At 43.5% G+C, this 25354-nt stretch overlaps 1 protein-coding gene and 1 long non-coding RNA gene across 2 annotated transcripts in view; one reads left to right on the top strand and one right to left on the bottom strand.

The window, feature by feature from the left end:
* Window positions 1–4635: 4635 nt before the first annotated feature.
* Window positions 4636–7455, top strand: LOC142585599 (uncharacterized). Its single transcript, XR_012829108.1, has 2 exons — window positions 4636–5045; window positions 6763–7455. It is a non-coding gene; the product is annotated as an uncharacterized LOC142585599 (long non-coding RNA).
* Window positions 7290–25354, bottom strand: part of Lerp (lysosomal enzyme receptor protein) — a 94093-nt gene continuing 76028 nt past the window's right edge. The window contains exons 32-42 of the mRNA XM_075696481.1: window positions 24020–24096; window positions 23216–23373; window positions 20254–20405; window positions 19782–19989; window positions 15561–15644; window positions 14385–14566; window positions 13645–13751; window positions 12801–12886; window positions 12525–12665; window positions 11513–11582; window positions 7290–8522 (exon numbers count right to left, since the gene is read on the bottom strand). Of these exons, the coding sequence (XP_075552596.1) occupies window positions 8412–8522; window positions 11513–11582; window positions 12525–12665; window positions 12801–12886; window positions 13645–13751; window positions 14385–14566; window positions 15561–15644; window positions 19782–19989; window positions 20254–20405; window positions 23216–23373; window positions 24020–24096 (1376 nt within the window). The 3' untranslated portion in view covers window positions 7290–8411. The remainder of the gene's footprint in view (window positions 8523–11512; window positions 11583–12524; window positions 12666–12800; window positions 12887–13644; window positions 13752–14384; window positions 14567–15560; window positions 15645–19781; window positions 19990–20253; window positions 20406–23215; window positions 23374–24019; window positions 24097–25354) is intronic.

Genomic DNA, 25354 nt, shown 5'->3' with positions numbered 1-25354 from the left:
GGCCGGCTTGACCGGCAGGTTATGAATGTGTTCTTTCTTTTATATTTGTTTACTTTGCCATCCCCACCACTGGCCCTCACCCCTGCTTCGGTCACTGAGCCTTATGCTCCCTAATGTGTTATAGAAAATAGCGCCATCTTCCCTTTCTCCTTGTTATTAAAGGTTATTCTCTCTCCGAAATCCCGTTTCCTGCATTTCATTACGTGTCACTGGCTTCGCTCAACTTCTTCAACGTCTGTCTCGTGCACCGAATAGGCGTGGTTGGGGTAACACTCTGGACACTGAAATTCCACCGCATTGACGTTTTGAGCCAATCAGATGCGAGCGTGGCCACCCTGCGAGTCAATCGTAGATGACAAGACGGAGAATTTGACAATGTGGCGCGGTAAAAGAAAGCGCTTTCGCATTTCTCCGATTTCGTTGTGCCTGTACTTCATCCAAAGGATGTCCTGGAGGCTAAGTTGGTCGAGGCGTCACAACCCAAGCCCGAAACCACCCTAGGTGTCTTCTTTCCTTCAATCAGTTATATTTATAATATTTTATTGTTAGCACAATAACATGATGAGGATGATTGCCGCGGTGCCACGACCCACTACGTCGAAGCCGTAAACGAAGCTGCAACTGTCCATAACAGATTCGTTGTAAAAACATTCGCACTTAAAGGCAGGGAAGTCTTTGTGCGTCAACTTGCAGCTGCTTCGCGTCGATACGAAATGAAATCATGACTGAAAGATGGCGGTCAAGATGTTAAGTAGATTCTTTCTTTCTTTCTTTCTTTCTTTCTTTCTTTCTTTCTTTCTTTCTTTCTTTCTTTCTTTCTTTCTCTCTCTCTCTCCCTCTCTCTCTCTCTCTCTCTCTCTCTCTCTTCGACCAGCCTTCCGGATTTTCTTATTTATGGTAAGCAACCTCGTGCACCGTCACGACACACTATGCCCTCTACGCATCTATACGTCCTTCTACTCGCGTTTTTAATTGTTTTAGCCTTTAATCTGGCGAACTTGGTTTCCTTGTGGGCTGTTGCTGTCGTTTATCAATTAACTCTTAAAAAATGTTTAAGGCGGGCTTCGTTCGTAATAAGCGATGATGACCGAAGCTAGCACAAACTACATACTGCGCGCATCTAAAGACGGGCGGAAACACTGATAGCAATTAGAAATAAGTTATGAGGGAGAGGATGTGCATTTGTCAAGCGTGAGCTCAAAGTTTCGACAAGCCATTCGTATCCCAGTTACGAAAGTCTTCGTGTGTGGTCCGCGAATGAGGTTGTGGTCTGTTGGTGCAAGAGACCGCGGCCGGTCGGTTTCCAGGCTGTCCGAACTTCAAGGAGGCGGTATGCACAGCAAAGGCGGCAAACTGGACGCACTACGCAGCCAACTTCGAGCCCTAGGGACTATCCTTATATATCATGGCTTGTTTCAAGTCTTCGAAAGTAGGGCGGTCATTGAACTGAAGACTCCTTCAAAAAAAAAAGTAGCTCAACAAACTATCAGCGTGTTTGCTACCCACGCTACCAATAATGCTATCTTCTTTTCAACGGGGAGACCTATGCAATGCGTACTAGAAGACCCTTCCTCCGAGGCGAGAACGTACCGTCTCTCCCGCACACGCTGCTGCCAGCTGTACACCCACGTACCATTTTAAACGCTGGCCCCATGCAGCGTTGCTGGAAATGTGATGAATTGCCGCCTGGCACAGTAATTGGAAGATTACAGGCGCCGGCGCCGCACACGAGAAATTAGACGTTGCCCGACCGCGCGTTGCGTTTGGTGAGGCGCAGCGATCCAGTAGCGTTGCGATCAATGATACACGACTGCGGCGCATGACCCTTCTCTCCTTGTCATCGCTGACCGATTCTCGCACATCCAGCCACAACGTTATGTTTCCCGTTAAGACGGTAGAAATATCGCTTCCGCCGTGAGTTTACGGGACTACAGATGTTGTTTCGTTGAATTCGCCTTAAACAGCGGGTTTTTTTTTTTTTTCGGAGGAGTAGACAACAATATTGAGGAACCAGAAAACAAGAGAGGGAATCATCAGCACTGTGCCGGCGGTTTGCTGTGTAGGATAATGCCACACGCACGTTTTACAGAAACACGTGTACGGCTGTTACTTTAAATCAGATTACAGTAAACTCCCGTTAAGACGGGCACGGTTAAGTCGAATTTTCAGATAGAAGGAAGAATATGCAAAGATTTGATAGGTTCTTCATAGACTCAGTAAAAAAAAGAAAAAAAAGAAAGGCGATTCAATCTTTTATCCGAGCCAGAAGTAGTAAGTTGGGCATGAGCTAAAATAAATAAATAAATGAATAAATAAATAAATAAATAAATAAATGAATAAATAATGCACAGCCAGGCACACGATCATAAAGGTTACATCTTCACCAAGAAGGTTTGAAGTTATAACTGGCCAGGTAGCTGACACATAATGCACAAGCAAAAACGCTATTGTTTGAACCGAAAATCTTAGACCTTTCTTTGCTGTCATTGTTGGATCGTTGTTCTGTCGATGCAAAATGCTCATAAGCATCATCACAGTCTGCACGCTGACGCTAGAAACTGATACGATCTTTTATTTTTTGTAGTGTTCTTTGATATTGAACAAAATATTGCAAATACACGCTAGGAAAAAATTATCTTAGAACAAAATATTGTGTTCAGTATGGCCCAACTGTTGCACATGCCTTCGCGAAGTGAGAAACATTCGCCTAACTGAATGCCTTCCATCCGCCCAAGGGAGACTTAAATAAGCCAAGACTTCAGAAGACTATGCTAGACAAATTCGTTCTAGTGAAACTTTCGAGTAACTGAAGTTCGTTGAACTTGAGTTTCACTCGCATAATGATTTCCGAGGTCACTGACTCGCCACTAAGGTCCTTTGATGTGCTTTTTTCAACCGTGTCAGGAGTTATCACCTTCTTTTCAAATAAAGCAGTGCATCGAGGGACAATCTCTGAGGGAACAGAGGTTGCCTCATGCATGCTTGTATGATCACGGAACCGCTATAAACCTCATCAGCTACATGCGTGATGCCAGAAAAAGCAGCTATGGATAAAACTAACGAAAAGACAAAAGGGGGGAATGAAAAAGAAGATGTATCATAACTCCAGGGAAATTCCCACTGCTTAGGTTAGATCCAGGAGCGTAGCCAGGAAATGGGGCGGGAGTCCCTATGGACGCGATGCTACAACACAGTGGCGCGCGCGCTGCAGGAAGGTTATGGAGACCCACAAATAACATTTTGTCACTGCCGCAGCGTCAGTCCAGACGCATACATATGCATACCCACACCACTCATACGATCAGTCTTGCCTTGGTCGTAAAAGCGCCTGCTGTAGGCACCGCAAAGCACGGCTGGAGGATTGGCGACACGAAAGCACTGAGGAAGCAATAAACTTGGGTGCAATTTAAATTCAAACTCAGTTGAAGTTAACCAAAGCTTAATTACAGTCGACGCAACATTGACAAAAGGTGGCTAGCGTCATATAACCACGAGGGTACGACTCCGTTGCGAAACCGCCGCTTCTAGCATAGACCCACTCCGGCATCTACGTCCCATCGCTATCGCCATCAGCGACAATATTTTTGCAATGAGCAGGAGTCTATGTCGCGGGAAAGATAAATTTCAAGAACCGCACAAGGGCTGCAGGTGCTCAGCTTTAAAAAATCAAGAGTAACTCGGAGACACCGGACCCGCAGCGCTGCGCTCCAATAGCGTTGTAATGACATCGAACAAAAGACCAAAGGCGCATCCCACCGAGGACGACTCAAAGGACCAAGCGAAAAGGAAAATCCCAATTCTACTACCCCAAGGTAAGTGAAATGGCTGCACTGTCATTCAAAAATTAAACTCTGCTGTTTTACGAGCCATAACCATGATCTGATAATGAAGAACGTTTGGTGAGGGACACCAGATCAATTTTTGCCATCTGGAGTTACTTAACGTACACCCATTGCATGATCCATGGCGTTTTTGCATTTCGCTCCCGCTTTCTTTTTTTTTTGGGGGGGGGGGGGGGGGGGATCCCGCGACCTACAGTCATTGCCCGAGCCGTAACGAGAGAGTGGTCTGTGGTGATGGTGCGTGGCCAACTGTCGAAGTTCAGCAACATAACGTCCCTTCATACTGAAACATGGGTGTTTAAATTGCTCACGCTGATACTCAACGCTGCAGTTCACGCACCTTTCGGCTTGAATACATGTGACAGCTCGTTCTGTCGACCCCGCACATATGAAATCGTAATTCGCGGAGTCTTTTGTTTTTCAGATGAACGTCATCGCACGTACAAGGTTGCTGTAGCGATGGCAATGATACGTTCCAAGCCAGACAATGTTTCGGCCGACGATTACGTCAGGAAACTCGCGGAAGACTTGAGAAACAGTGAAGCCAGACTATCGGACGTATGCAAAAGCCTCGAAGACGATGTGATCCATTTGCGGCAGAAAATCGCGTTGATGAGCGTCAGAGGCGGCATTCGTTCTGAACCATTCGGCAAGTTTTCGTCGTTTACCTACTTTGTTAAACGCTCAAAAGCAGCTTTGGCGAAACTTAATTTTAAATGAGCTATATTCTAGCCTTAACTACACTGAACGATGCCTTCGGTGGCTTTTGTCAAATATGATCAACTTCGGAAGTACGTTCACAGGAACTGAGCTACGAACATCTTACGTTTCTTTGCAGCCTTTCGTCGTGAATCGTGGAAGAACTCTACGGAGAAGCTTTCAATCACAGCAGAACGCATCGGTCAGCACTGGGTGTTTTTGGAAAATTACCTGTCAGTCGCGTCCAATGCAGCGCTTTTCGACCAGGGAGGCGACACCGATGTCGAAGAATTGACGCTGCGCTCTGCAAACAACCTCCTACGGACGTTGCGCAAGAGCGCACCGATCGGATTCGTCGAAATGGAGCTGAGCAATAAGGCACTGTCGACTTTGGCAGATATGTGCGACGATCGACGCAGTGCTCTAGCGCCTTCTCTCCGCGCTGCTGTTGTGGGTTTTGTCACCGACAGTGTGAACGAAATCGTGGAGCAAGAAGCCATCGACGTAAGCATGCGTTTGTTTCTTCAGACGCTTTGGTTGAGTCATAAACAGAAGCGATCTACTTTCACAGGGCTATACTGACATAAAGCATATATATGTCGCTACTTCTGAAATTGCAAATGGCTAGTCGTAGCAGCTTGGTAAACCACAAAGCAAGCATAAATACGCTCTAAGAACAGTTTACACCCTTTGGAATGCCCCTTCTGCCACACAACGATAATCGTCATCTGCCTCGATGCGTTTCCTTTCTTTAACGCTGCGAGCCCGGCAGTGGCGTAGCTAGGTCGTCTGGCACCCGGAGCCCATAGGTCTTCTGTCACCCCCCCCCCCCCCCCCCCGGTTGTAGTCGAGGAAGGCGAGGATATCGACAATTTCCGGGTGTCTTAAGACGTATGTGACACCCCCCACTGGCCCCTTGTACCCGGGGCCCACGGCCCCCCGGCCCCCCCTGTCGCTACGCCACTGGAGCCCGGTGTTTTCCAGTAACGAACGGCACGCGCGCTATCAGCATGATAGCATTACCGACAGGAAATGCTATCATGCTGATAACGCGCATGCCGTTCGTTACTGAAAAGTACCGGGCTCGCAGCGTTAAAGAAAGGAAATGCATCAAGGCAGATGATTATCGTTGTGTGGCAGAAGGGGCACCCCAAAGGGCGTAAACTGTTCTTAGAGTGTAAGACAGGTGGCTACGTCACATTGCCATTCTCGTGGCGTCACATATTTTGACAGCATCTCTCGGGAATAGTTAATTTGTAGATAAAAGAACCCCAATCCGCGTTCGGTTCAGCTTGCTGACTTGGATATTTTTCCCGCCCATGAAAACAGGTAGAGAACCCCAATTCACTTAAAAATCCGCGACGTCATCGGCCCCCCTTCGTTCCGGATGCAGATAAAAAAAAAAGTAGTAATGGAAGGAGGAATTGTGTAGAACCAATATGACCTTGAAAAAATGCAGGGCAAGCTTTCTTTTAGCGTACGTTAAAATGCACGATTAGAAAATTGTAAAAAAATGTATGCTTTGGTCATTGCTTCAGATGAGCCGGTCTAAAAGGAATTTATGTTCATGAACATGGCTGAACTTTTTCCATGCATTGATATTCGAGAGCTTGCTTATGAATAGCTTTTGGCAACTTCTGTCCACAAATGCTGGGTGTAACGTACAGAACATTGGCAGTTGAGAAAAACGGGCTATCGTGTACATTTTAACAGACAATATGTTCGATGTGCTAGCACCACGTTGAACCAGACATGCTCCATATTTGAAGTCTCTTTTTCTAATCTGACAGTGCAATCTGCAAGCTCAACACTAACAGTGTGCTCATCAGGATGCTTGCAAGTCTGCTGAGTAATTGCACCTTATTAGAGTTCATTTTCACAAGTGGCCCAACCTAAGCATTGGATTTCCCCTACACCATTTTTTTTTTTTTACACCATAGGAAGGGGTAAAAAAAGCAACTGCCAAGGTGCATATTTCTCCCCTACACGCTACACGTTCATGCCTAGTTTTTCACCTAGCTATTTCTAGCAATATAAATGCACACTTTTCCTCAACAAGTAGATCTAGCATACCGCTAGCAGCACACAGTAACGAACTTTATGCAAAAGTTGAGTTACGGCAAGCAACTAAATTCCTTCAACATATCCCATAGCAATATTCCCTGCACAATGGATGCCATGAAAGCATTGTCTAAGCCTCTTTTTTTTCCACCCAATTTAGTACAGGCGCCTGGAAAATATTGCAAGCTGGGTGGGAAGCCTTGCCAGCGGGCAAGCTTTCACACTTGCCATCACCAGACATCTTCTGGACAAACTGCTTCAGTTTGCAAGCTTCATTGGCACGCTGCAGGAAGACCAGCGAGGCCCAGAAGCAGAGCACTTCGACCGTTCATTCTTTCTGCTACAGTGTACGGAAAATGCTGTTGCATCACTAAAACAAGTTTCGGCCCTCGATTGCTGTGAGCTCTCTGAAACGGCAAAAGCGCTGGCGGACTTTTCATTCAGATGCCAGGAGACGCAGCCACTGTTTGCAGGTTACCTATACGAGGTTGTAAGAAGCCTGAAAAAGAGCTTGACTAGTCGCAAGACCAATAAGCAACGAGTGAAAAAAATTGTGCCACTAGTGAGAAACAGAATTGTACTAGATAACACGGCTGTTGACACTTGTGCGACACTACGCAATTTTAAGATGCCCTAAAAGCATCTCAATCCAAAATGCAATTTCAGTGACGAGAACAGACACAAAGCGAAAGGTGTGTAATAAATTAGATTTATTCAAACATACCTCTCTCATGAAATGCGTATATACATGTAACAGTCTCGTCAATTCCGCACTCTGTCTGCATACCTTGTGCAGAGAGAAAAAAAAAAAGCATGGTTCTGGTCTCTTTTTTGGTTACTCTAGTGCACAACACTGACCTTGACAAAGCCAAGCACTCCGAAATTTGAGCTTGGAATGCAAACATGTCAAGTGCATAAAACCACAAATGTAGGTCAACTAAATAACTATGGCTTGAGGCTAAAAAAAGAATAAAGAAATGAACACTTGGCTAATAAGGCCAGCGATGTACCGCTTGTCTACAGCGTTTTATCACATGGCGTGAAGTATATGAAATCATAGTATTTGTGAGTCAGCATGGACTAGATCAAGGCACACTGTCCCACCAGAGAGGGCAAGTCCATCGTAAACGTTTGAAAGAGCAGCTTAGACATGACAGAATGCTGCACTTAACAGGGTTAATCACTGAAGCAGCAAAACCAGAACAAGTGCATAGTAACTTTGAGACCAGCTCGAGCCTAACACAGAACATTAGACTAGCTCGAAACTAAGCGAGAACAATGGCAATGGAAAACAGAAAATGGAATTCACTGCATCTCTCAGTTTCTGTCTACCCAACAGCATTACGAGAGTGCAAAGAAATAAAAAAGAGAGAGAAGTCTTGTGCTCTGGTAAAGCTAGGTTTGCTTAGAAATCTCACAACACGGAAGATGCTGCAATGGGTCACAGCTGCTTCAATGTGAGGTCAGTTATCACAGTCATCGTGTTCAGGCACATACTTTCCACAGTGGTGCCTTTCATTGCCAAACTTTCCTTTCCAGCAATTTGCGCCCTGCTACTACAACGATGGAGCAATTCCTTTGCCTTCTCCTTCCCGCACTGTCAACAACCTAAACTGAAAAAAAGAACGAACAGCCTTAACTAAAGGACTCTAGAAAAAAACCAGGCAGCTTCGTTTCGAACTGGTCAATATGCACCACGAAATGAAACTGTAGGTAGGATTCATGTGTAATCAGGCTTGCTCTCCTGGTTTCTGTCGCGAGTCCTGTGAAGGCGAAGAATTGGGAAACAAGACGAAATGCGACAGTCGCCTAGGTTAAAACGTGAGTGTCGTTAGGATCATCCGCAGAGTTCATGGAGGAGCCCGACGTCAGCAGTTCAGTGTCTCCATTTTCATCTGTGCTTCGCAGCTGAGATGTGGTCTGAAAAGTGCCATGAAAGAAAGATGAAACCTTCACCATCTACAAAGAGATGCACATTTGATACTTGCAAAGAAGCAACCACTATGTCACAAGCATATGCAGCAAGAATAGCATTTACAATTTACAAAGTTCAAAGCAGGACTGGAAAGAAGGTATACAGATTACCAATATGGCCTCACAAGCAATTCCCTGCAGTCCTATTCACTGAAGCAACCCCATCCTTGCTTCAAAAGCGATCCCAGGCCAGTGCTTGCATTACTCTCTCATGCCACAATATTGAAGCTCATATACAATTTTGAGGAATGTTTGTTTTTGTCGAACAATTTGGTCTACAGAATTACTTTATTCAGCAGCAGGTTGAATACTGTTAAACAGTTGATACAGTCGATGTAATGAACACACTCTTACCCACAGTGCCATTTAGTTATTGCAGCAAAGGAACACATGTAACAAATTGTCGGATATAGCAAAGTAAATGTCTTAGCACTCAGCGCAATGACAAAACAAACAGATGGCGGTAACACAATGCACTACTACCGTTTCAGAAAACAACGAACAGCCCTTAAAGGGCCCGTGAAACAGTTCGGACAAATATTGTAGACGAGTAGGGTACAGCTAAAGTTAATCATTCGCACCACAACTTGTGTGAAATGTCTCATACTGAGAGAGCTATGGACGATTACAAGTTACCCTCCTCCATAGTCATGCATTTTCTCCTCAACTCATTCGCCGAGTGATCGGGGCTAAGCTTCGCCTTCACTGGCTCTGCGTCATGATGGCACGTCGTGTCGTAGAGTTCCGGTTCTCTAGCAGTGAGCACGCCAAGCCTCTCCAAACTCTCCGCCAGCTGCTTGGCAGTCAACCCCAAGCGAGAGCTATTGAAGCAGCTTGCGTTGCGAGCATTCCATCGTAGCGCCGAAAGTGTTTGGTATTCCGGTAACCACAGGCCAGCTGGACGTTTCGACGCACCAGTGGAGGCATAAACTCAAGCTGATGAAGGGATTTTAGCGTAGACGTACGTGAGCTGCCCGATAGGTCTCCACGGTCCAGCCACCTGTTGGCACAGAGCTTAACCTGCCAAACAAAGAGCTAATATTGCTCTAACCAAGTGTAAAACATTTTAAACATTTACAAAAACAACGTGTTAATGATTACACTCCTGCGAAAAATTTACACCAGCAGCAAAGAAGAATACATTTCGTTACTGCTACTGTGTGTGGTTGAGCTCTGTGCCACCAGGTGGCTGCACCGTGCAGACCATTCACATCTGTGCTTCTGCTCAACCCGTGAAACAACACGCAAGGGGACATGGCCAGGCCCTGTACCCTTGCGCTTGAGTTTACCCTAATACCGGACTGCGAAACACTATTTCGTTAGTAATGTTTCGTTGTAAAGTGATGGCTTTAAACGCGAAATTCCTGGCGCCGATCGGATAGCGGCAGTCTGATGTGCTGCAGCCAGTCCGCTCGTCTGCTGCCTTGCAGAGGGACACGATGTCGCAGCTTGACATATTACCAGTCGCTACATTTGCAGTCCACAACGCAACAAAGCCAAATCATAGTGCTTGCGAAAAGACCGAGACCGACTCTGACCGTGGAGCTCTTGTCAAAATGGAGCACGTCATAACACAAGCAGACGCTTGCTATGTGCCAGAAGTGCTTAATTGTAGTGAGAAATTGTTTTTGTGCATTATTTTTCTGTTACTTCCTTTTTATATAAACAAATGAACTAACATTCCAACTATACGAACATTATTTGTTCATCATAAAGGTGGAAAAATTATCGATGACACGCCCTGGGCAGCCAATTGGATAGCTCAGCCACATGACGTCAATTGGGTGATTTACATCATGTGGGTAGGGGCGGCTGAAAATTCCGCTGAGCAGTGTGCTGCGGTCGGCAGCAATGCATATTTTTAAAACCTTATAATTACAGGCTTTACGCGGAGCACTTAGATGTGTCGATTTATGATCAGAAATACCTATTCTAACGACTCAGTACATGTGTAGAAAATTGTCAAAATCATTTCAGGGTCCTTTTAAAATGTTAACACATGCACAGGCAATCCAGGCAATATTCAAAAGATGGCTACACAGTGTGTCCACAGGTAAACAAGTTTGTGGCAAGTCACTTCTCATGCGTTTGATTGTTGTCAAAGAACCTTCGCTTGGTATCAGAAAGTGTAACGGATGCTTCGCTTCTCCGTCAGAATTTCATCATCATCATCAGCCTGGCTAAACTCACTGCAGGGCAAAGGCCTCTCCCATACTTCAACTACCCTGGTCATGTGCTAATTGTGGCCACATTGTCCCTGCAAACTTTATCTCATCCGCCTACCTAACTTTCTGCCGTCCCCTGCTACGCTTCCCTTCTCTTGGAATCCAGTCCATAACCCTTAATGACCATCGGTTATCTTCCCTCCTCATTACATTCCCTGCCCATGCCCCCCCCCCCCCCCCCAATTTCTTTTTCTTGATTTCAACTAAGATGTCATTAACTCGCATTTGTTCCCTCAGCCAATCTGCTCTATTATTATCCCCTTAATGTTACACCCATCATTCTTCTTTCCATCGCTCATTGAGTCGTCCTCAATTTAAGTAGAACCCTTTTCGTAAGCCTCCAGGTTTCTGCCCCGTAGGAGAGTACTGGCAAGACACAGCTGTTATACACTTTTCTCTTGAGGGATAATGGCAACCTGCTGCTCATGATCTGAGATTGTCTGCCAAATGCACACCAGCCAATTTTTATTCTTCTGATTATTTCAGTCTCATTATTCGGATCCGCGGTCACTACCTGTCCTAAATAGATGTAATCCCTTACCACTTCCAGTGCCTCGCTACCTATAGTAAACTGCTGTTCTCTTCCGAGACTGTTAAACATTACTTTTCATTTCAATTCGTTTCAAACTGCTGCCAAATGCTGAATACTCAGGCTTTCTTGAGTACACTGTATAAATGATTCTGAAAACAAATGCAGCACATGCTATATACCTTTGAATAGTGGTATTGTGGTACCCTTATTGCTCCAAGAGACTTGTAACAAGTGAGATCAACCAAGGTCCTAAAACAAAAGCACAAGAACATGAGGCAAGATGAGTTCAAGTTTGATCAGAAGCTGCATCCACAAAAACAACTGGAGAGTGCAACAAGTAGGGACAGTGAAGCTACTGCTGCATTTTGTTCAGATACAAGATGCACATTTACATATGGACAAACAGAATTTTAATAGAACATTGAAAAAGTTTGTAGGAAGTCTACAGTAAGTAACGCTGACACCAAATAAGCACGAGTTCCAAGAAGCCATGAACAGGAGCAAGCCCATTCAACGATTATTCCAAATTACCACAAATTGACATTCACCCAGGTTTCTGCCAATAGCAACTACTTAATTTGGCCGTCTGCCATGTTATTCCTCCAACCAAGTCCCTTTGCTAACTGCGATATGCACATTTATGACTAGCATCAGCCTATGAAGCCCAGTGCACAACCAACACCTCTCCCAAATGCCAGATGTCAATCAACTTCACCACGTATGTACCTGCAATTTTTCAACCCTCATCACTCCATCTAATTCATTGCCACCATCAACTATCCTTTCTCTTGGCAATCATCCTGTTACTCCAGTAGAAGTTTGAAGCACTACGCGGGCACCAACAGACTGCCTATACACCTTACAAAAAATTAAGTTCTGATGTTTAAAATCCTGAAACTATACAGTGGGTTACAAGGAATGCGACAGTCAAGGTTTATTTTGACCACCTGGGGTTCTTTGTATGCACCCAAAGCAAGGTACACGAGCATTTCTGCATTCTGCCATCATAGCCGAGATTGAACACAAGGCCCCTAGATAACGAAAGCCCATGCTCTAAACGAGATATTTTGACTTACAACATTTAAGCAATGACTAGACATAACATTGGCCATGCCAGCACTGGGACTACATTAAATGCTTAACTGCACATTCCCTCAAAGACATATGCATAAAAAAAAAAAAGATGCGCACCTCAACTTGTGTCTTATCAGGTACAGGCCAGCCGATGCAAGTACGAAGATAATGACGGCAGCAGTAACAATCCCAACAGTGGCACTAGATGACACGGATGCTGGACTGACAAGGCGATCCGAGTCTGGTTCAACAAGTCGTCTAGAAATATGAATAACAAGAACACAGTCAGGAACAGAGCACTTTCCGATGGTCACTAATGCTACATACTAATAGGAAGTGAAAGCTACGAATTCACCAGCTTCCGAGCACATTTTAGAATACAGGGAGACTTACATGAAATTATTATAGCACACGTGAGCCGTTGCCCACCGGAACAGGTAGTGACATTTTCCCGACTCGTAAAGAAACTCCGGTGATCCCTGCGGAACAGAACACGTGTATTCAAGAGATGGTAAAAATGACACGGGCCACAATGAGATTGATACGTGTCAAAATTCAATTTTACAGAAGTTATTATAGATGCCACAAGTACAAATGCTCAACAGCACTATATTTATCACACGGACTGTGCAGAGGTGGGTTCAGTTCCTGCAGATTAAGGATTTGTCAGTTGCCTTTATTCGCTTTCCTTTACCATCTTGATCACAGATTTAAGAGGTTGTATCAGACTTATGCTTTCCTTCAGGATTGAACATTTCAATGTCCCTCATGCCTTTGTCTTCTGTAACTGCAGGCTTCCTCTGGAGCTACACAAAAATCAGGTCCTTCAGGTTCACAATAGAAATTACTTTGTATTACTATTTTTCACCATGTTCTGAACAAAAGTAATCGCGAACTGACTAAACATAGATGAGAGTCTTAAAAGCATTTGAAAATCTTATTCTTTAGCAGCACAACATTAATTTTTTTTCCTTTTTGCCCACTGAATAACCTTCAGAAAAGCAAGGAAATAATAATGTTCAGTGAAATAGCTCGACTAATCGCTACTGTGGAGCCTACTGTGGAGGTGAAACCACGTGCATTTTACAGTAGGCACACCAATACACCAGCAATGTAACATTGCTGACATACTGTCACTGTCATAAGCTTATTGCTTTTTGGGTTTCAGCAAAATATATCAATCTTACACACATTTAAGACAAGTGTGTAATGGTGACAAGGGACCTAAGTGTCTTACCAGGCCAGCAGACTTGGAACAGTCAAATCTGATAATGGACTTGACACTCTTATTCGTTCGGCCACATTTGCTGCCCAGGGACTCCATTTCAAGCAGCAAATCCGCTCCTGCAAACAGGACACAAATATCCAATTTTAGAGGCTGAGACTTGACAAGCCATAAAGCACACAAGTATGAAAGATAGGAGGCAACATCATGCTGAGATTCCAAAACCAGCTCTTCATGACATCACGTTTTGGCAGCACATGTCCAGTGTTAGCTCACTGCTTAATAATAAAAAAAAAAGGACATTACATTTAAAACTAAGCAATGGCCCAACTTAGACACTTCATTTGTTCCATGCACGAATAATCCAGAGATGTAAAACACCAGCTAAATTCGATTACTGCAGCTCTGAACTTATTCACTATGACAGCTGTTATTCCTCTGACTATTCTGTGCACAAGTTCCTCTTGCACTATCTGCTCCCACCCATTCATCCAACTGGCAGGTAGTGACAGCAAAATAACCAGTGTCGAGAGGCATGTCAATACAGTCAAACCTCAATATAAGAAACACGGATATAACAAAGTAAAATTCTCACCAATATCAGTGTGTAGCAAATAGATGCATATGAATATTGGCAATAACGAAGCTACTTTCACATCATATAAGACTTTATAACTAGGTTCAACTGTACATAGGTTATTCAGTCAGTGGCACATATGGAGTTTTCGATAAAAGAGATGCATGCATGTTACCTCTGACAACAAACTTCTTGGTGCTGAAGCTGCCGACGTCTCTGTAAAAGCCAGCAGCAGCCTTGGACTGGCACACGCTGGCCACCGTGCAAGCTCCAGGAATGCCAGTGGCCACAGGTCCTCCCAGGCTCACCATATAGGTGTAGCTGTCCTTGCCTCGGTTTTCGGACACATTGAATGCACTGCACGCAACCAGCGACAACAAGAAGATTGGGACGCACAGCCGGACACACAAAGTGCGCCAAATAACAAAAAGGGGGGCCAGTTCCTGTCCTGCCAAATGATGGAAGAACATTTAGCAAGTTCAGTGCACATGCAAGGCCCGTGAGCTAAAAAAAATTTGACCTAATAAGCAGTTCAATGTGATGCAAATAAATTAAACGAAAGCGCATTTCTCTAAAACTGGCTTGCTTTACAATAGCAAATGTATGCAACTGGAATTTTCCACCGAGTGACATTTGGGATAAGAAAAACAAGCGCAACTCTGCCATTTCACAACCACCCGAGGCAAAATATCACCGACACTAAATCCCTGCTATAATGACTCCAGCTCTCTTACAAGTGCAACAGACAAATTAAGAGGCAACTAAAGGCAATAAACTCAAACTGAACTGAAAGATTCGTCTAAAAAAAATAAATGAACCACTATTGACAAAAGATGATGAAATGATGCAGAGAGAAGCAGCACCATGACAAATGTAAATGCAGAACCAGGTCCCAATGATGAAAATCATTCTGACAGACTTGTCAAGAACAGTCAAGTTTGTAAAAAGCAATACACACTGGACAAATTCATAAATGTTCAGTACTATGTTCGAGAGGTTTAAAAAATGCCCAAGCAGTTTTCTCAGCAGCACCCGCACATTCCCATTCTGAAATGTGCTACAAAAGAAAAAAGAAAGGAATCAAACACAAACGTAAAAGCACGCATTGTATCTGTGTGTATGTGGCATGTAGTACTTTCACACGTGATCTATGTTGTTGATCGTGTGAGATGTTTGTTCCTCAGTCAGCTACTCGTCTTGATTACGTGAGGTGCAAGCCTAGTTAGGGCCTCTTTAAATATCAGCGTGGATACATTCCGATCAAATTGAAGTTGCCAGAGCACATAGGTAGAAAAAAAAAAATCTCCATTCTCATATTCGAGCCTCATTTGAGGAATGCAGAGTGGCTCACCTATTCAATATAGAAGACAAGTTCATAGCAAGGTTCAGCCTCTTCTCCACAATTATGCCATCTTTCTCAGGATAAACAATATCCCTGAAACGGTGAAACAAAACATGGTTTATCAACTTGCTATAAATGATTCAGAGTAGGAAGATCTTGGCAACTTTCATTACACCACACATCTGCCACCTTTTCAATGCACTACATAGAAGCAAGGCAGCCAGAAAAGGCCAGATGACAGAGCAAATACCATATTCACGTGCGTTAGGCCTACACCCCATTCTGTAGTGTGAAAATTTGGAAAAAAAAAAACTTTTCACAAAAAAATCAGTTGGAAACTGTAAATATGTTCATTGTAGAATGCTAGTAGTTGCATTTATTTGCGCATAGCAGTTTGAGTGCAGTTCGAGGCTTCCGTAAGTAGCCATAAGCCTTCCTTGCGCAAGATAAAAAAAATCCCGATAAAGAAGTGCGGGCCCTACACGAGTAAATACAGTAATACCAAAAGATTCCAACAGCTGCTGTAGCCAGACTGAAATACAGTTGAGCCTCATGTAATGAACAACAACCTAACGAATAAAATTTTAAATTCACACTTGTTTGTCCTCCATCATTGTGTATGCTTATAACAAATGTTCAACATAACGAAGGTATTTTCGCATTTGATGTATGTTATGTATAACGAGGTTCAACTGTGCCTTTACTTAAACACAAGAGAGCAATGTTTCACAGGTTTACCAGAAGGCAAGGCTAGGTTAGGCACACAGCGTAAGACAGACTCCACATTCAGACTGCATGGGTACAGGCTCTGCCAATATATGCAGGTAGCTCCTCACTGCATCGACATTACACCAAGATGCAATGTGATGCAATGCCGAGGGGATGGCATATACTAGCCATAATAAAAGTGTTTGTTTTGATGTAGCTATTGGCATACACACCATATAACCCTTAAGTATGAACACTAAAAAGCAACGCTAAATTAAGTTTAGTGGATGACGTATTCTGCGAAACTAATTTCATTGATTCCGCAGTAGGAAGTTGATTACTAAAGATAATGACCAAATTCCCATTTCGTATATAAGTTTAATGCTAAAGCCCCTGCAACAGCATGTTACTGCGACAGTGTATGCTTCAATGTACATTTTCATGTTTCGTTCACTGTGGCAGAGTAAAAGTTCACAAAACTTGCTAAAATTAGCCTCTGGCTCATTCAGAACACAAAGTAGGCCATCTTTACAGGGAAGAAATTTGACTAAACCTGGACTGCATTACCAAAATTCATGACATCGCAATGAGCTGGTGTAGAACTTCCAAGGCGTTGTCGCCACTATTGTTTACTGGCTTACCAAGCCCATCTTACGATAAGAATGGCTTTTTGGTATTGCAGAAGGGTAACTAATACAGCTCAGCTTTATCTTCTCTTCATTGTTCTTAAAAAAAAAAAAAAAGGGAGCACCATCCAATTCATCATTCAACAATTTAAGTTCTTCCAAACACAGTTGCTGTTTGTCAGCCAAGAACTGCGTCTATCCACAGCGTATGCATATCTGGTTCCACAGCAAGCTATGATTCTACCAGTCTATTGCACATTTGCCAGGAACACATTCACCCAAATCAAAATAACCATTCCATGGCCCTCATAAAACATGAAGTCAGTGCATAGCTAAACTGGTCACGTCCAGACTTGTGCATAACGAAATGCATGTAATTAATTAGTTGCAAGCAATTACATCAGTTTTAGTTCTGTAATTCATCAATCCGTTTGTTTTACTCGGTAACACTCACTGCAATTCAATTACTTTTTTTGAGTAACCATTTATGTGTAGAAAGCGACATCATTGACGAAGCAACCTGCAATAGGTGACGCAGCATTGAACACTTGAATTCTGCGGGGAACAACATTAGCCAGGTCTGCAATTGATATTATCCGCAGGGATGTAAACTTGTATGAGAGTTATCTCCTTCCCACAATCAGCGACCTACAGCTGCACCTCAATCACCTGAACATGACCAGCATGTATATTTGCGCACCTCTCTTAAAAGCGCTTTTAAGCGGCCTTTATAGGCAGTAAAAGGTGCTCTTAATTTATTTGTTTAATCAGTGCAGTCTACGAATTCTCTGGTGTTATCATAATCAGCCTATTTTATGTCCACTGCAGGACAAAGGCCTCTCCCTGTAATATCAAATTGCCTCTGTCCTGCACCAACCGATTCCAACTTGCACCTGCACATTTACTAATTTCATCACCCCGCCTAGTTTTCTGCAATTCTCAACTATGCTTTTCTTGGCACTCATCCTGTAGCCATAGTAGTCTACCAGTTATCTATCCTACACCCCATCACATGGCCTGCCTAACTCAATTTTTTTCTCTTAATGTCAATTAGAATATCTGCTATCCCCTCGTTTGCTCTCTGATCCACATCGCTCTTTCAATCTTTTAACATTACACCTAACATTCTTCATTCCATCGCTCTTTGCACAGTCCTTAACTTGTTCTGAAGCTTCTTAGTCAACCTCCACGTTTCTTATATGTTATCATTAGAATGCAGTGATTCTACACCTTTCTTTTCAATGATAGTGGTAAGCTCCCAGTCAGAATCTGGCAATGTCAGCCATATGCACTCCAACACATTGTTATTCTTCTGTAAATTTTCTTATGATCATGGAGACTGACAAGAAAGCTAACAAGTTAAGGACCGTGCAAAGAGTGATGGAACGAAGAATGCTAGGCATAACTTTAACAGGCAGAAAGAGGGTGGTTTGGATCAGAGAAAACAGGTATAGATGATATTCTAATTGACATTAAGAGAAGAAATTGCATTGGGCAGGTCATGTAATGCACAGATTAGATAACCATTGGACCATTAGGGTGACAGAATGGGTACCAAGAGAAGGGAAGCTCAGCAGGGGACAGCAGAAGACTAGGTAGCGTGACAAAATTAGGAAATTTACAGGTGCTAGTTGGAATCTGTTGGCGCAAGACGGGTAACTGGAGATCGCAGGGCGAGGCCTTCGTCCTGCAGTGGACATAAAATAGGCTGATGATCATCATCATCAGGGTCCCCTGTGAGTAATTGGCATAGGTAAATGTACTCCTTCACAGACTCTAAAGCCTGACTGTCGATCTTTAATTCTTGTTCCCTTGCCCGGCTATTGAGCATTTTCTTTGTGTTCTGCATATTAATCTTCAACACCACCTTTTAAGACCCTCAATCATTTGTAGCAATTTGTCCCCAGTGTTGGAACAGGACAATTTCATCTGCAAACCAAAGGTTGCCGAGATATTTAACGTCGATCCTCACCCCTAAGCCTTCCGTTTAATAGCTTGAATACTTCCATTCTCCAAAATAAACAAAAGTTCTTGGCCATTAAATGTGCTTGTTCTCATCTGTCCGATACATGACCTGTGCACTTAAATTTGCCAACACATGAACAGCGTTTTTGGGGCTGAATAATGTGCAGTTATATATTTAAGTACATTACACACTTGGCCACCTTTTAAGGAACGTGAGCGTTTTCTCACTTCCCTTACACTCTCTCGTCTAAGCCTAAATGGCTAGTGAGTGAAGGATGCTAGCAGGAGCTCAACCAGATGTTGGCCAGTGAGTTGAACCAGTGCTTTCGTGGCTCAATAGCGATGGCCACTTTGAACATCAATGCCAGAAAATCACCTATGGAAAATTTCAGTTTTACACCTTTATGTACTACTAAGAGTGCCTTCCCCTAGTCCCAGCAACAATGAAATGCTATGCTTCAGAGAGGACCTCGATGGAAGCATCATGGCATTGAGTAATCACAATCTTGTGCAAAATGCGCAAGTTACAACACCACCCTTCAATAGAACACGCAAATCTAGCGAGTTTTTGATGTCACTGTGATGTAGTCACAAAAAAATAAATAATAATAAACGAATGAAGAAGATAGATGAAAATTTTTGAAATGCAGTAGTCAAAGGCTGCAGTAGACGCACAAATACAGCCAGGCCAACTAATTTTATTTACTGCATTTGCGAAATGTTAATATAAATGTTGGGAAGAAAGTCATGTAAAAGTAATCACATCTCAGTAATTGCTCGATTAGTTTCAAGGAGCAGTAATTGGTCACTGATCAATTGCGATTATAATCAATAACTATTTCTTTTTTTCTTTTTGACGTGTACAAGTGTGGTCACATCACCTCCTGGGTAACACATGGACGCACAATCAACATGACCAGGTGGTACTTACTCTACAGTAGGACAGGCTGTTCTTGACTCCCATCTGAAGACAAACAGGCACTCTTCTGGCGTAGGGCCACGCACAAATTCCAACACTCCCGTGCTACTGGCACCGGTCATACACTGATGCAGAATCAGCGTTGATGGGTGTTGAGAGGTGCGATTGTGGCAGACATATGGATCCCCTCCGCCGTACATCATATGGACCTGTCCAAATCCTGTGAACAGAAGCAAGACAGCAGTGCATCGGCACTTAAGTACTGTGTAGGTTACATCCTTACGGTCACTTGGCTGTGTAGATCAAGTGATTGTAGACCAAGTGAGTGTACACCACAGCACAACACATTAACTTTCCATGAAGTGGCACATTACGCAACACTTTAGCTTGCCTGTGAGGTAAGGTACACAGCATCAGTTTAGATTTCAATGAAGAAAGCCAGTCAAGTATCTTCAGAGCAAAACAGTGCCAAGTCTCAACTTACCAGGAGAAGATAGTTTAAGCGATTGTGCTTTTCCAATGGTGAAGTCATGTCCACCACGGTCCTTTTTACGCATGCAGACTGCTGCAGTGCTTGGACAAGACTGAACATTCTGGTGGTCTGCACTCATGTCGCTGCATACATTGAGCCAATATCTGGAATCAAGAGCAAAGCCATTCTCACGCATCTATGCAAGACTCCTTAAGGTTCGTTAGAACTTTGGTTTGACATGTTCCATTAGATATGTCAAGCAAAGCATAACTTGGCATGCAATACACATGTTCTTCACAGCATACACAACAATGGTTCTCAAACTATGTAGCTATGGATCCCAGGGGTCCTTGAGGGAGTTCAAAAGGGCACACAAAAGCTGGCCAAGAGTAGCACCGTTGTCCATATAATCAGCAAGTAAACGCCAAGCAAGGCATTTGCAACAACTTAGCTTCTGTCTACTTTCACTTCACTTTGGCAGCTGCACTTTCAGCTATCACAAAGTATGTGCCTGCACCTATCTCGAGATGGCCGCCATTGCCGCTGCAGCCACTTACACGGCAATCGGGAGGAAAGCTCCCCATTGTTCCTGATCTCATCAGACCGATTGGTCATGTGGGTCGCCGAATGGGCAGAATAGTTTGGAAGATGGAGCAGGCTGGTCGTGCGCCAAGAGACAGCTGAAGATGTGGTCGGCAGGCTGAAACCCCCAGGCCAAAGTCTTCGCCGGTAGATTGACAGACGGTGCAAGTCCATCAAGATCTTCGGCAGCGAGGTACCAGCAGCCCGACGGCTCTTCAGATCGGGATCTTAGCGAGCGCACCACAGATAAGCCTCGTGTTCCAACCTGCTCTCTGAACTTTCCGCCAGACTTTTTTTTTTTAATCGCGTTTCATCTTTCATTTATATATTCATCGCATGTTCGTTTTTGTATGTTCTCTTAGTGTTGTGTTTACCGTGTTTATTTTCGCATGTATTTTTCATTTGCGCCGCATACTTTTTTGATTTTGCGAGTGTTAGAAATTCCCACGTGGTGGACTTTGTGTCACGCATCACGTCAGAGTTGGTGTTGGGCGTGACCAGCACGCCTTCCGTGAGGCTTCGCAACATTTGCTTTTAGTTTGCGTATTTTTTTTCATCATGTTTCTGGCCTGATAAAATTTTATTAAATTGAGCGTGTGCTTTTACCTTGCCTAACGTCTAATGCCTCTGGCCTACGGTCGATCTGGCATGGACCTTATCGCCAATCAGCAGTCGAACCATCCGTAAATGCACGCAGGGTGGGTTTGTTGTCACCTCATCCCCTCCAGTTCGGAGAGTGCGAACATATTACCGTATTTACTTGCACAATGAACGCACTTTTTGTTACAAAGAAAAATCGACGAAAATTTAGGGGTGCAATCATTACGCGGGTTAAATTTCCCACGAAAAGAAACATTTTCTTTTTTTCATCCTGCATTTGCTGCGGGATGACAAGCAGGCGGCTGCCACTGTCAGTGCGGGACACCAAAACAAAAATGGCAGCCAGCAGAGCAAGCCCAACGCACCGAACGCAATTATTTTTCTTCTCGTGAGTACATTACGTGCATTGAAACAAGTTTCCTCCGTATCATTAATGAATCATATCATTCATATCGGCAAGGTTACAACAGTAAAGCAGCCATGTCCACTTTGAGGGGACAGAAACAGATGGGCGCACTTAGCTGCCAGTAACAAACACATGACGGGCATACTGTGGAAACTGCGACATTTATCTTCACTGCTATCCTAATACACCACGTTTCTGCTAAGAGTGGGCGAATACCTTAGCTGCGTTACAAGAGTCGGCGTATGAACAAGGTACACTTCTAACGTATCGGTGTAAACATGGCCGCTATCATTGCCGCTCACGATTTGTATCGTGCCCATGAGTGCAGACAAGAATTGAAAGGCGCCCTTTATGTTGTTGTTGACCAAAACCCCATTATGGAGCCTACAAATAATAAAGCCGAGGCAAGTATGGTTGTATTTATTTTTCATGGAAGTGCGGAAAGTGATGAAAGCAATGAAATGGGGCATCTGATTAAGAATGTTGGGTGCGTGCAGACCACTTTGTATGTCTAAGAGACGTCCGCATAGCATTTGACATATGGTTAGCACGATCATCATTAGCTAGACTTGGCACACGAATAGCTTCGACAAATTCAGGGTGCGATCATTACATGGGAAAGAAAAAAAGAATCGAATTTTGACGACAAAATTTAGCGGTGCGATCATTATGCAAGTAAATACAGTACTGCCAATCTTTGACCTCAGCCCATAACCCACACTTTTCACAGAGTGTTAACTGCAAGTGCAAGCATCATAAGGCAATGTCAAATTCCTGTGCTTAGCAAACATATCCTTATGCCCACAAGTATTAAAAAATTTATCACAACATTTGGTCCTCGGCCACTACAACTACTTCCCTTCCTTTGACACCCACTGTTACCTCAATAGACACGCCATCTATTCTTCGCATTTCTTGCCAATAACTTCTCCTACCCTCTTAATTTCAAATAAAAATTTCACATAGCCATGTTTGATCTTCAATCCACGCCGCTGTTAGTTTCATTAAAACTAATTTTTTGTTTTACTGCCTGTGGCCTAGTCTTCGGCTTCCATTCATTGTTATCCTCCAGGTTGGGTAATAGTATGTTTATTATTATTTCATGTGAAAACATATATACAACACTATAACTACAGATGAAAAGTATAACCACACAGATCTATAAACTCGTCAGAATCCTGGCGCCTGCACAAACAACTTGGGTTGTTAAGGATTAGCTAGTCTTCATTGGATTAAGGGTTAGCCTTTTTCCATTGCTTCTCATGTTAAAAAAGAAAAAAGATGCAGAAAATAATTGCTCTACAAAATGGCTCCCGGCCAGGTCAAAGGTATTGTGATGGATAAAAGCTTGAGATCCACTGGCACACGAACAGCAGGAACACTTACATGTTTCCCTCTTTGTCGGTCACGTTTTTCACATGGCTCACAGAGGCCAGAAGTCCAAAGTCGTACGTGTAATTACCGGATGTTAGCACACACTGCCTGTGGTCTGGCACGCACACCAAGTTTGTTTTCCAGACAAAAGTTGAATAGCAAGCATGTCTCTGCATTTAGGAGAAAAAGAAAGGGGAGGTTACAAAAATAACCACCAACATCCTTGCAGCATCACGTGTTGCTTTCCATCTAAACCATGTATGTAGAGTTAGCCACGAAGCCTTACAGGGCACAGGATCTGCAACACAGCTGAATACCTGCAAAGCCTGGGGACAGACAGGAATTCAAAGCTTCAGTCTGTAGCTTTGAGATCCACAGTGATCAATTAAATTACAAGTGCTATGACTTAACAGAACAGAAATTAACATTTATGATGGAACTTGTGTCCCATGAACAGCTGATTGTACTCATCTACACACCTACACACCTCACGTTGCCGGAAATCCAACTGATGTAGAGTATGAGCTTTTAAAAAGTATAGGGTTTAATATCCCAAATCTGCACAGTGGGCTATGAGGAACATCACCTTGAAAGACTATTCATTAATTTGGAACACCTGTGGTTCATTAACATGCTGCTGACAGATGTGTGTCAAGTACACACACACAGTGAAAAATGCATTCTTTTGTTCTTGCAAAGGATAAATGCTTACGAACAACATTGTAAACCATGAAATGAAACTACTCCTAATGATGCACTGCCGTTAAGTCTGCAAACCAGTCAGAAATGGCAGTAAATTTAAAATTTCCTTCTTACATGTTCCAAAACGGGTGTGCCAATGCCAGCATTCTCATCACACTGAAAGTTCACTGCAGCAGAGTAAGTCGCCGCTTCTGAAAAAAAGAAAAAGGAATGAAAGTCTCAGAGTACCCCAGTAAAAGGTTACAGAAAAAGAAAAGAAGAAAAGGAATGTTTCGTAAATGTAGACAGGCATGTCAGCCTGAATGTTCACCGCCACTGCTACAGTGTCTTGAAAGCACAAGTGAAGAACCAAATATTTTTACAGTTCAAGGCCACTACATACAAACGACTAAAAAACACACCTATCTGTACTTAAAGGGACACTAAAGAGAAAAATCATTTTTTTTGCATCAGTAAATTACCTTTCTACGACACCAAAAACACCACTCTTACCACGATAAGACGCTTGGTAAGCCAGAAAAAACGCAACAATGAAACACGGGTGGCAACGCCTCCTTGAGGCTCTCGCACCTGGTCGCTGCGACTTCATGGATTTTGATGGCATCTTCTAGGGCCTACTAATTATATATAGCGGTACAGATTGACTACAGTGTGTTCTAAAGGAACCAAATATTAAACATGGCAAGTTTCAGGAACCTTTACTCTGCCAACGCGGCCCAAATGCGAAACAATACTTTGGAATCCCTAACGTCACACTGTCGTACCGGCGTCGGGGTTTCGGCGCGCAATTGAAATACTGATATATTGATTTCCATTTTGCCATCTAATAATCAAACTATTATTTTGAAATGGCTGCCTGCAGAGTTCTCAAACAATGCTTTATTAGTCTAAACTGATTTATTGTTTTGCTTTAGTGTCCCTTTAATATAAAGCATAATGTCACAGAATCTAACATTAAAACAGGGTTCATGCTGGTGTATATGACAAAAATTCAAGGGTTTTTAAGGACTTTCTAGGTCCTGTGTGTGTATTTTGAAGGACCACATGCAGGGCCATAATTATACATGCGTGTATATTTATGGAATATGTACTGTGTCCCGTGACAATTGCACTTCCCACGCTTGTTAAGCTTCACCGCAATACCCCACGTACGCTTCACCGCGTAACATCACTGTGCTGAGGCGTAGCTGCCTTTCGGGAACCAGCATTACGCAACGCGCCACGCTTTCTAAGCTTCGAAGCGATACGCGAGGATTACAGATGCGAAGTTGGTGCGATTACTGACAGCAGCGAATTCTTTCAATGAAAAACACGGCACCAAACGGCAAGAACCTTAATAGCGAACGTCAAAGCAGCAAAGCCTAGTGTTGCCGCGGTGGTAGCTACTGCTGCCAGCAAATCGGCGGGCGAGAGCGCTGGATAATTCGAGGCGGCAAGATAATCAAAACG

The sequence above is a fragment of the Dermacentor variabilis genome, chromosome 6, assembly GCF_050947875.1.
Source record: "Dermacentor variabilis isolate Ectoservices chromosome 6, ASM5094787v1, whole genome shotgun sequence".
Lineage (NCBI taxonomy): Eukaryota > Metazoa > Arthropoda > Arachnida > Ixodida > Ixodidae > Dermacentor > Dermacentor variabilis.
Note: the sequence above shows the minus strand (reverse complement) of the source record. Positions and strands in the feature narration are given on the sequence as shown.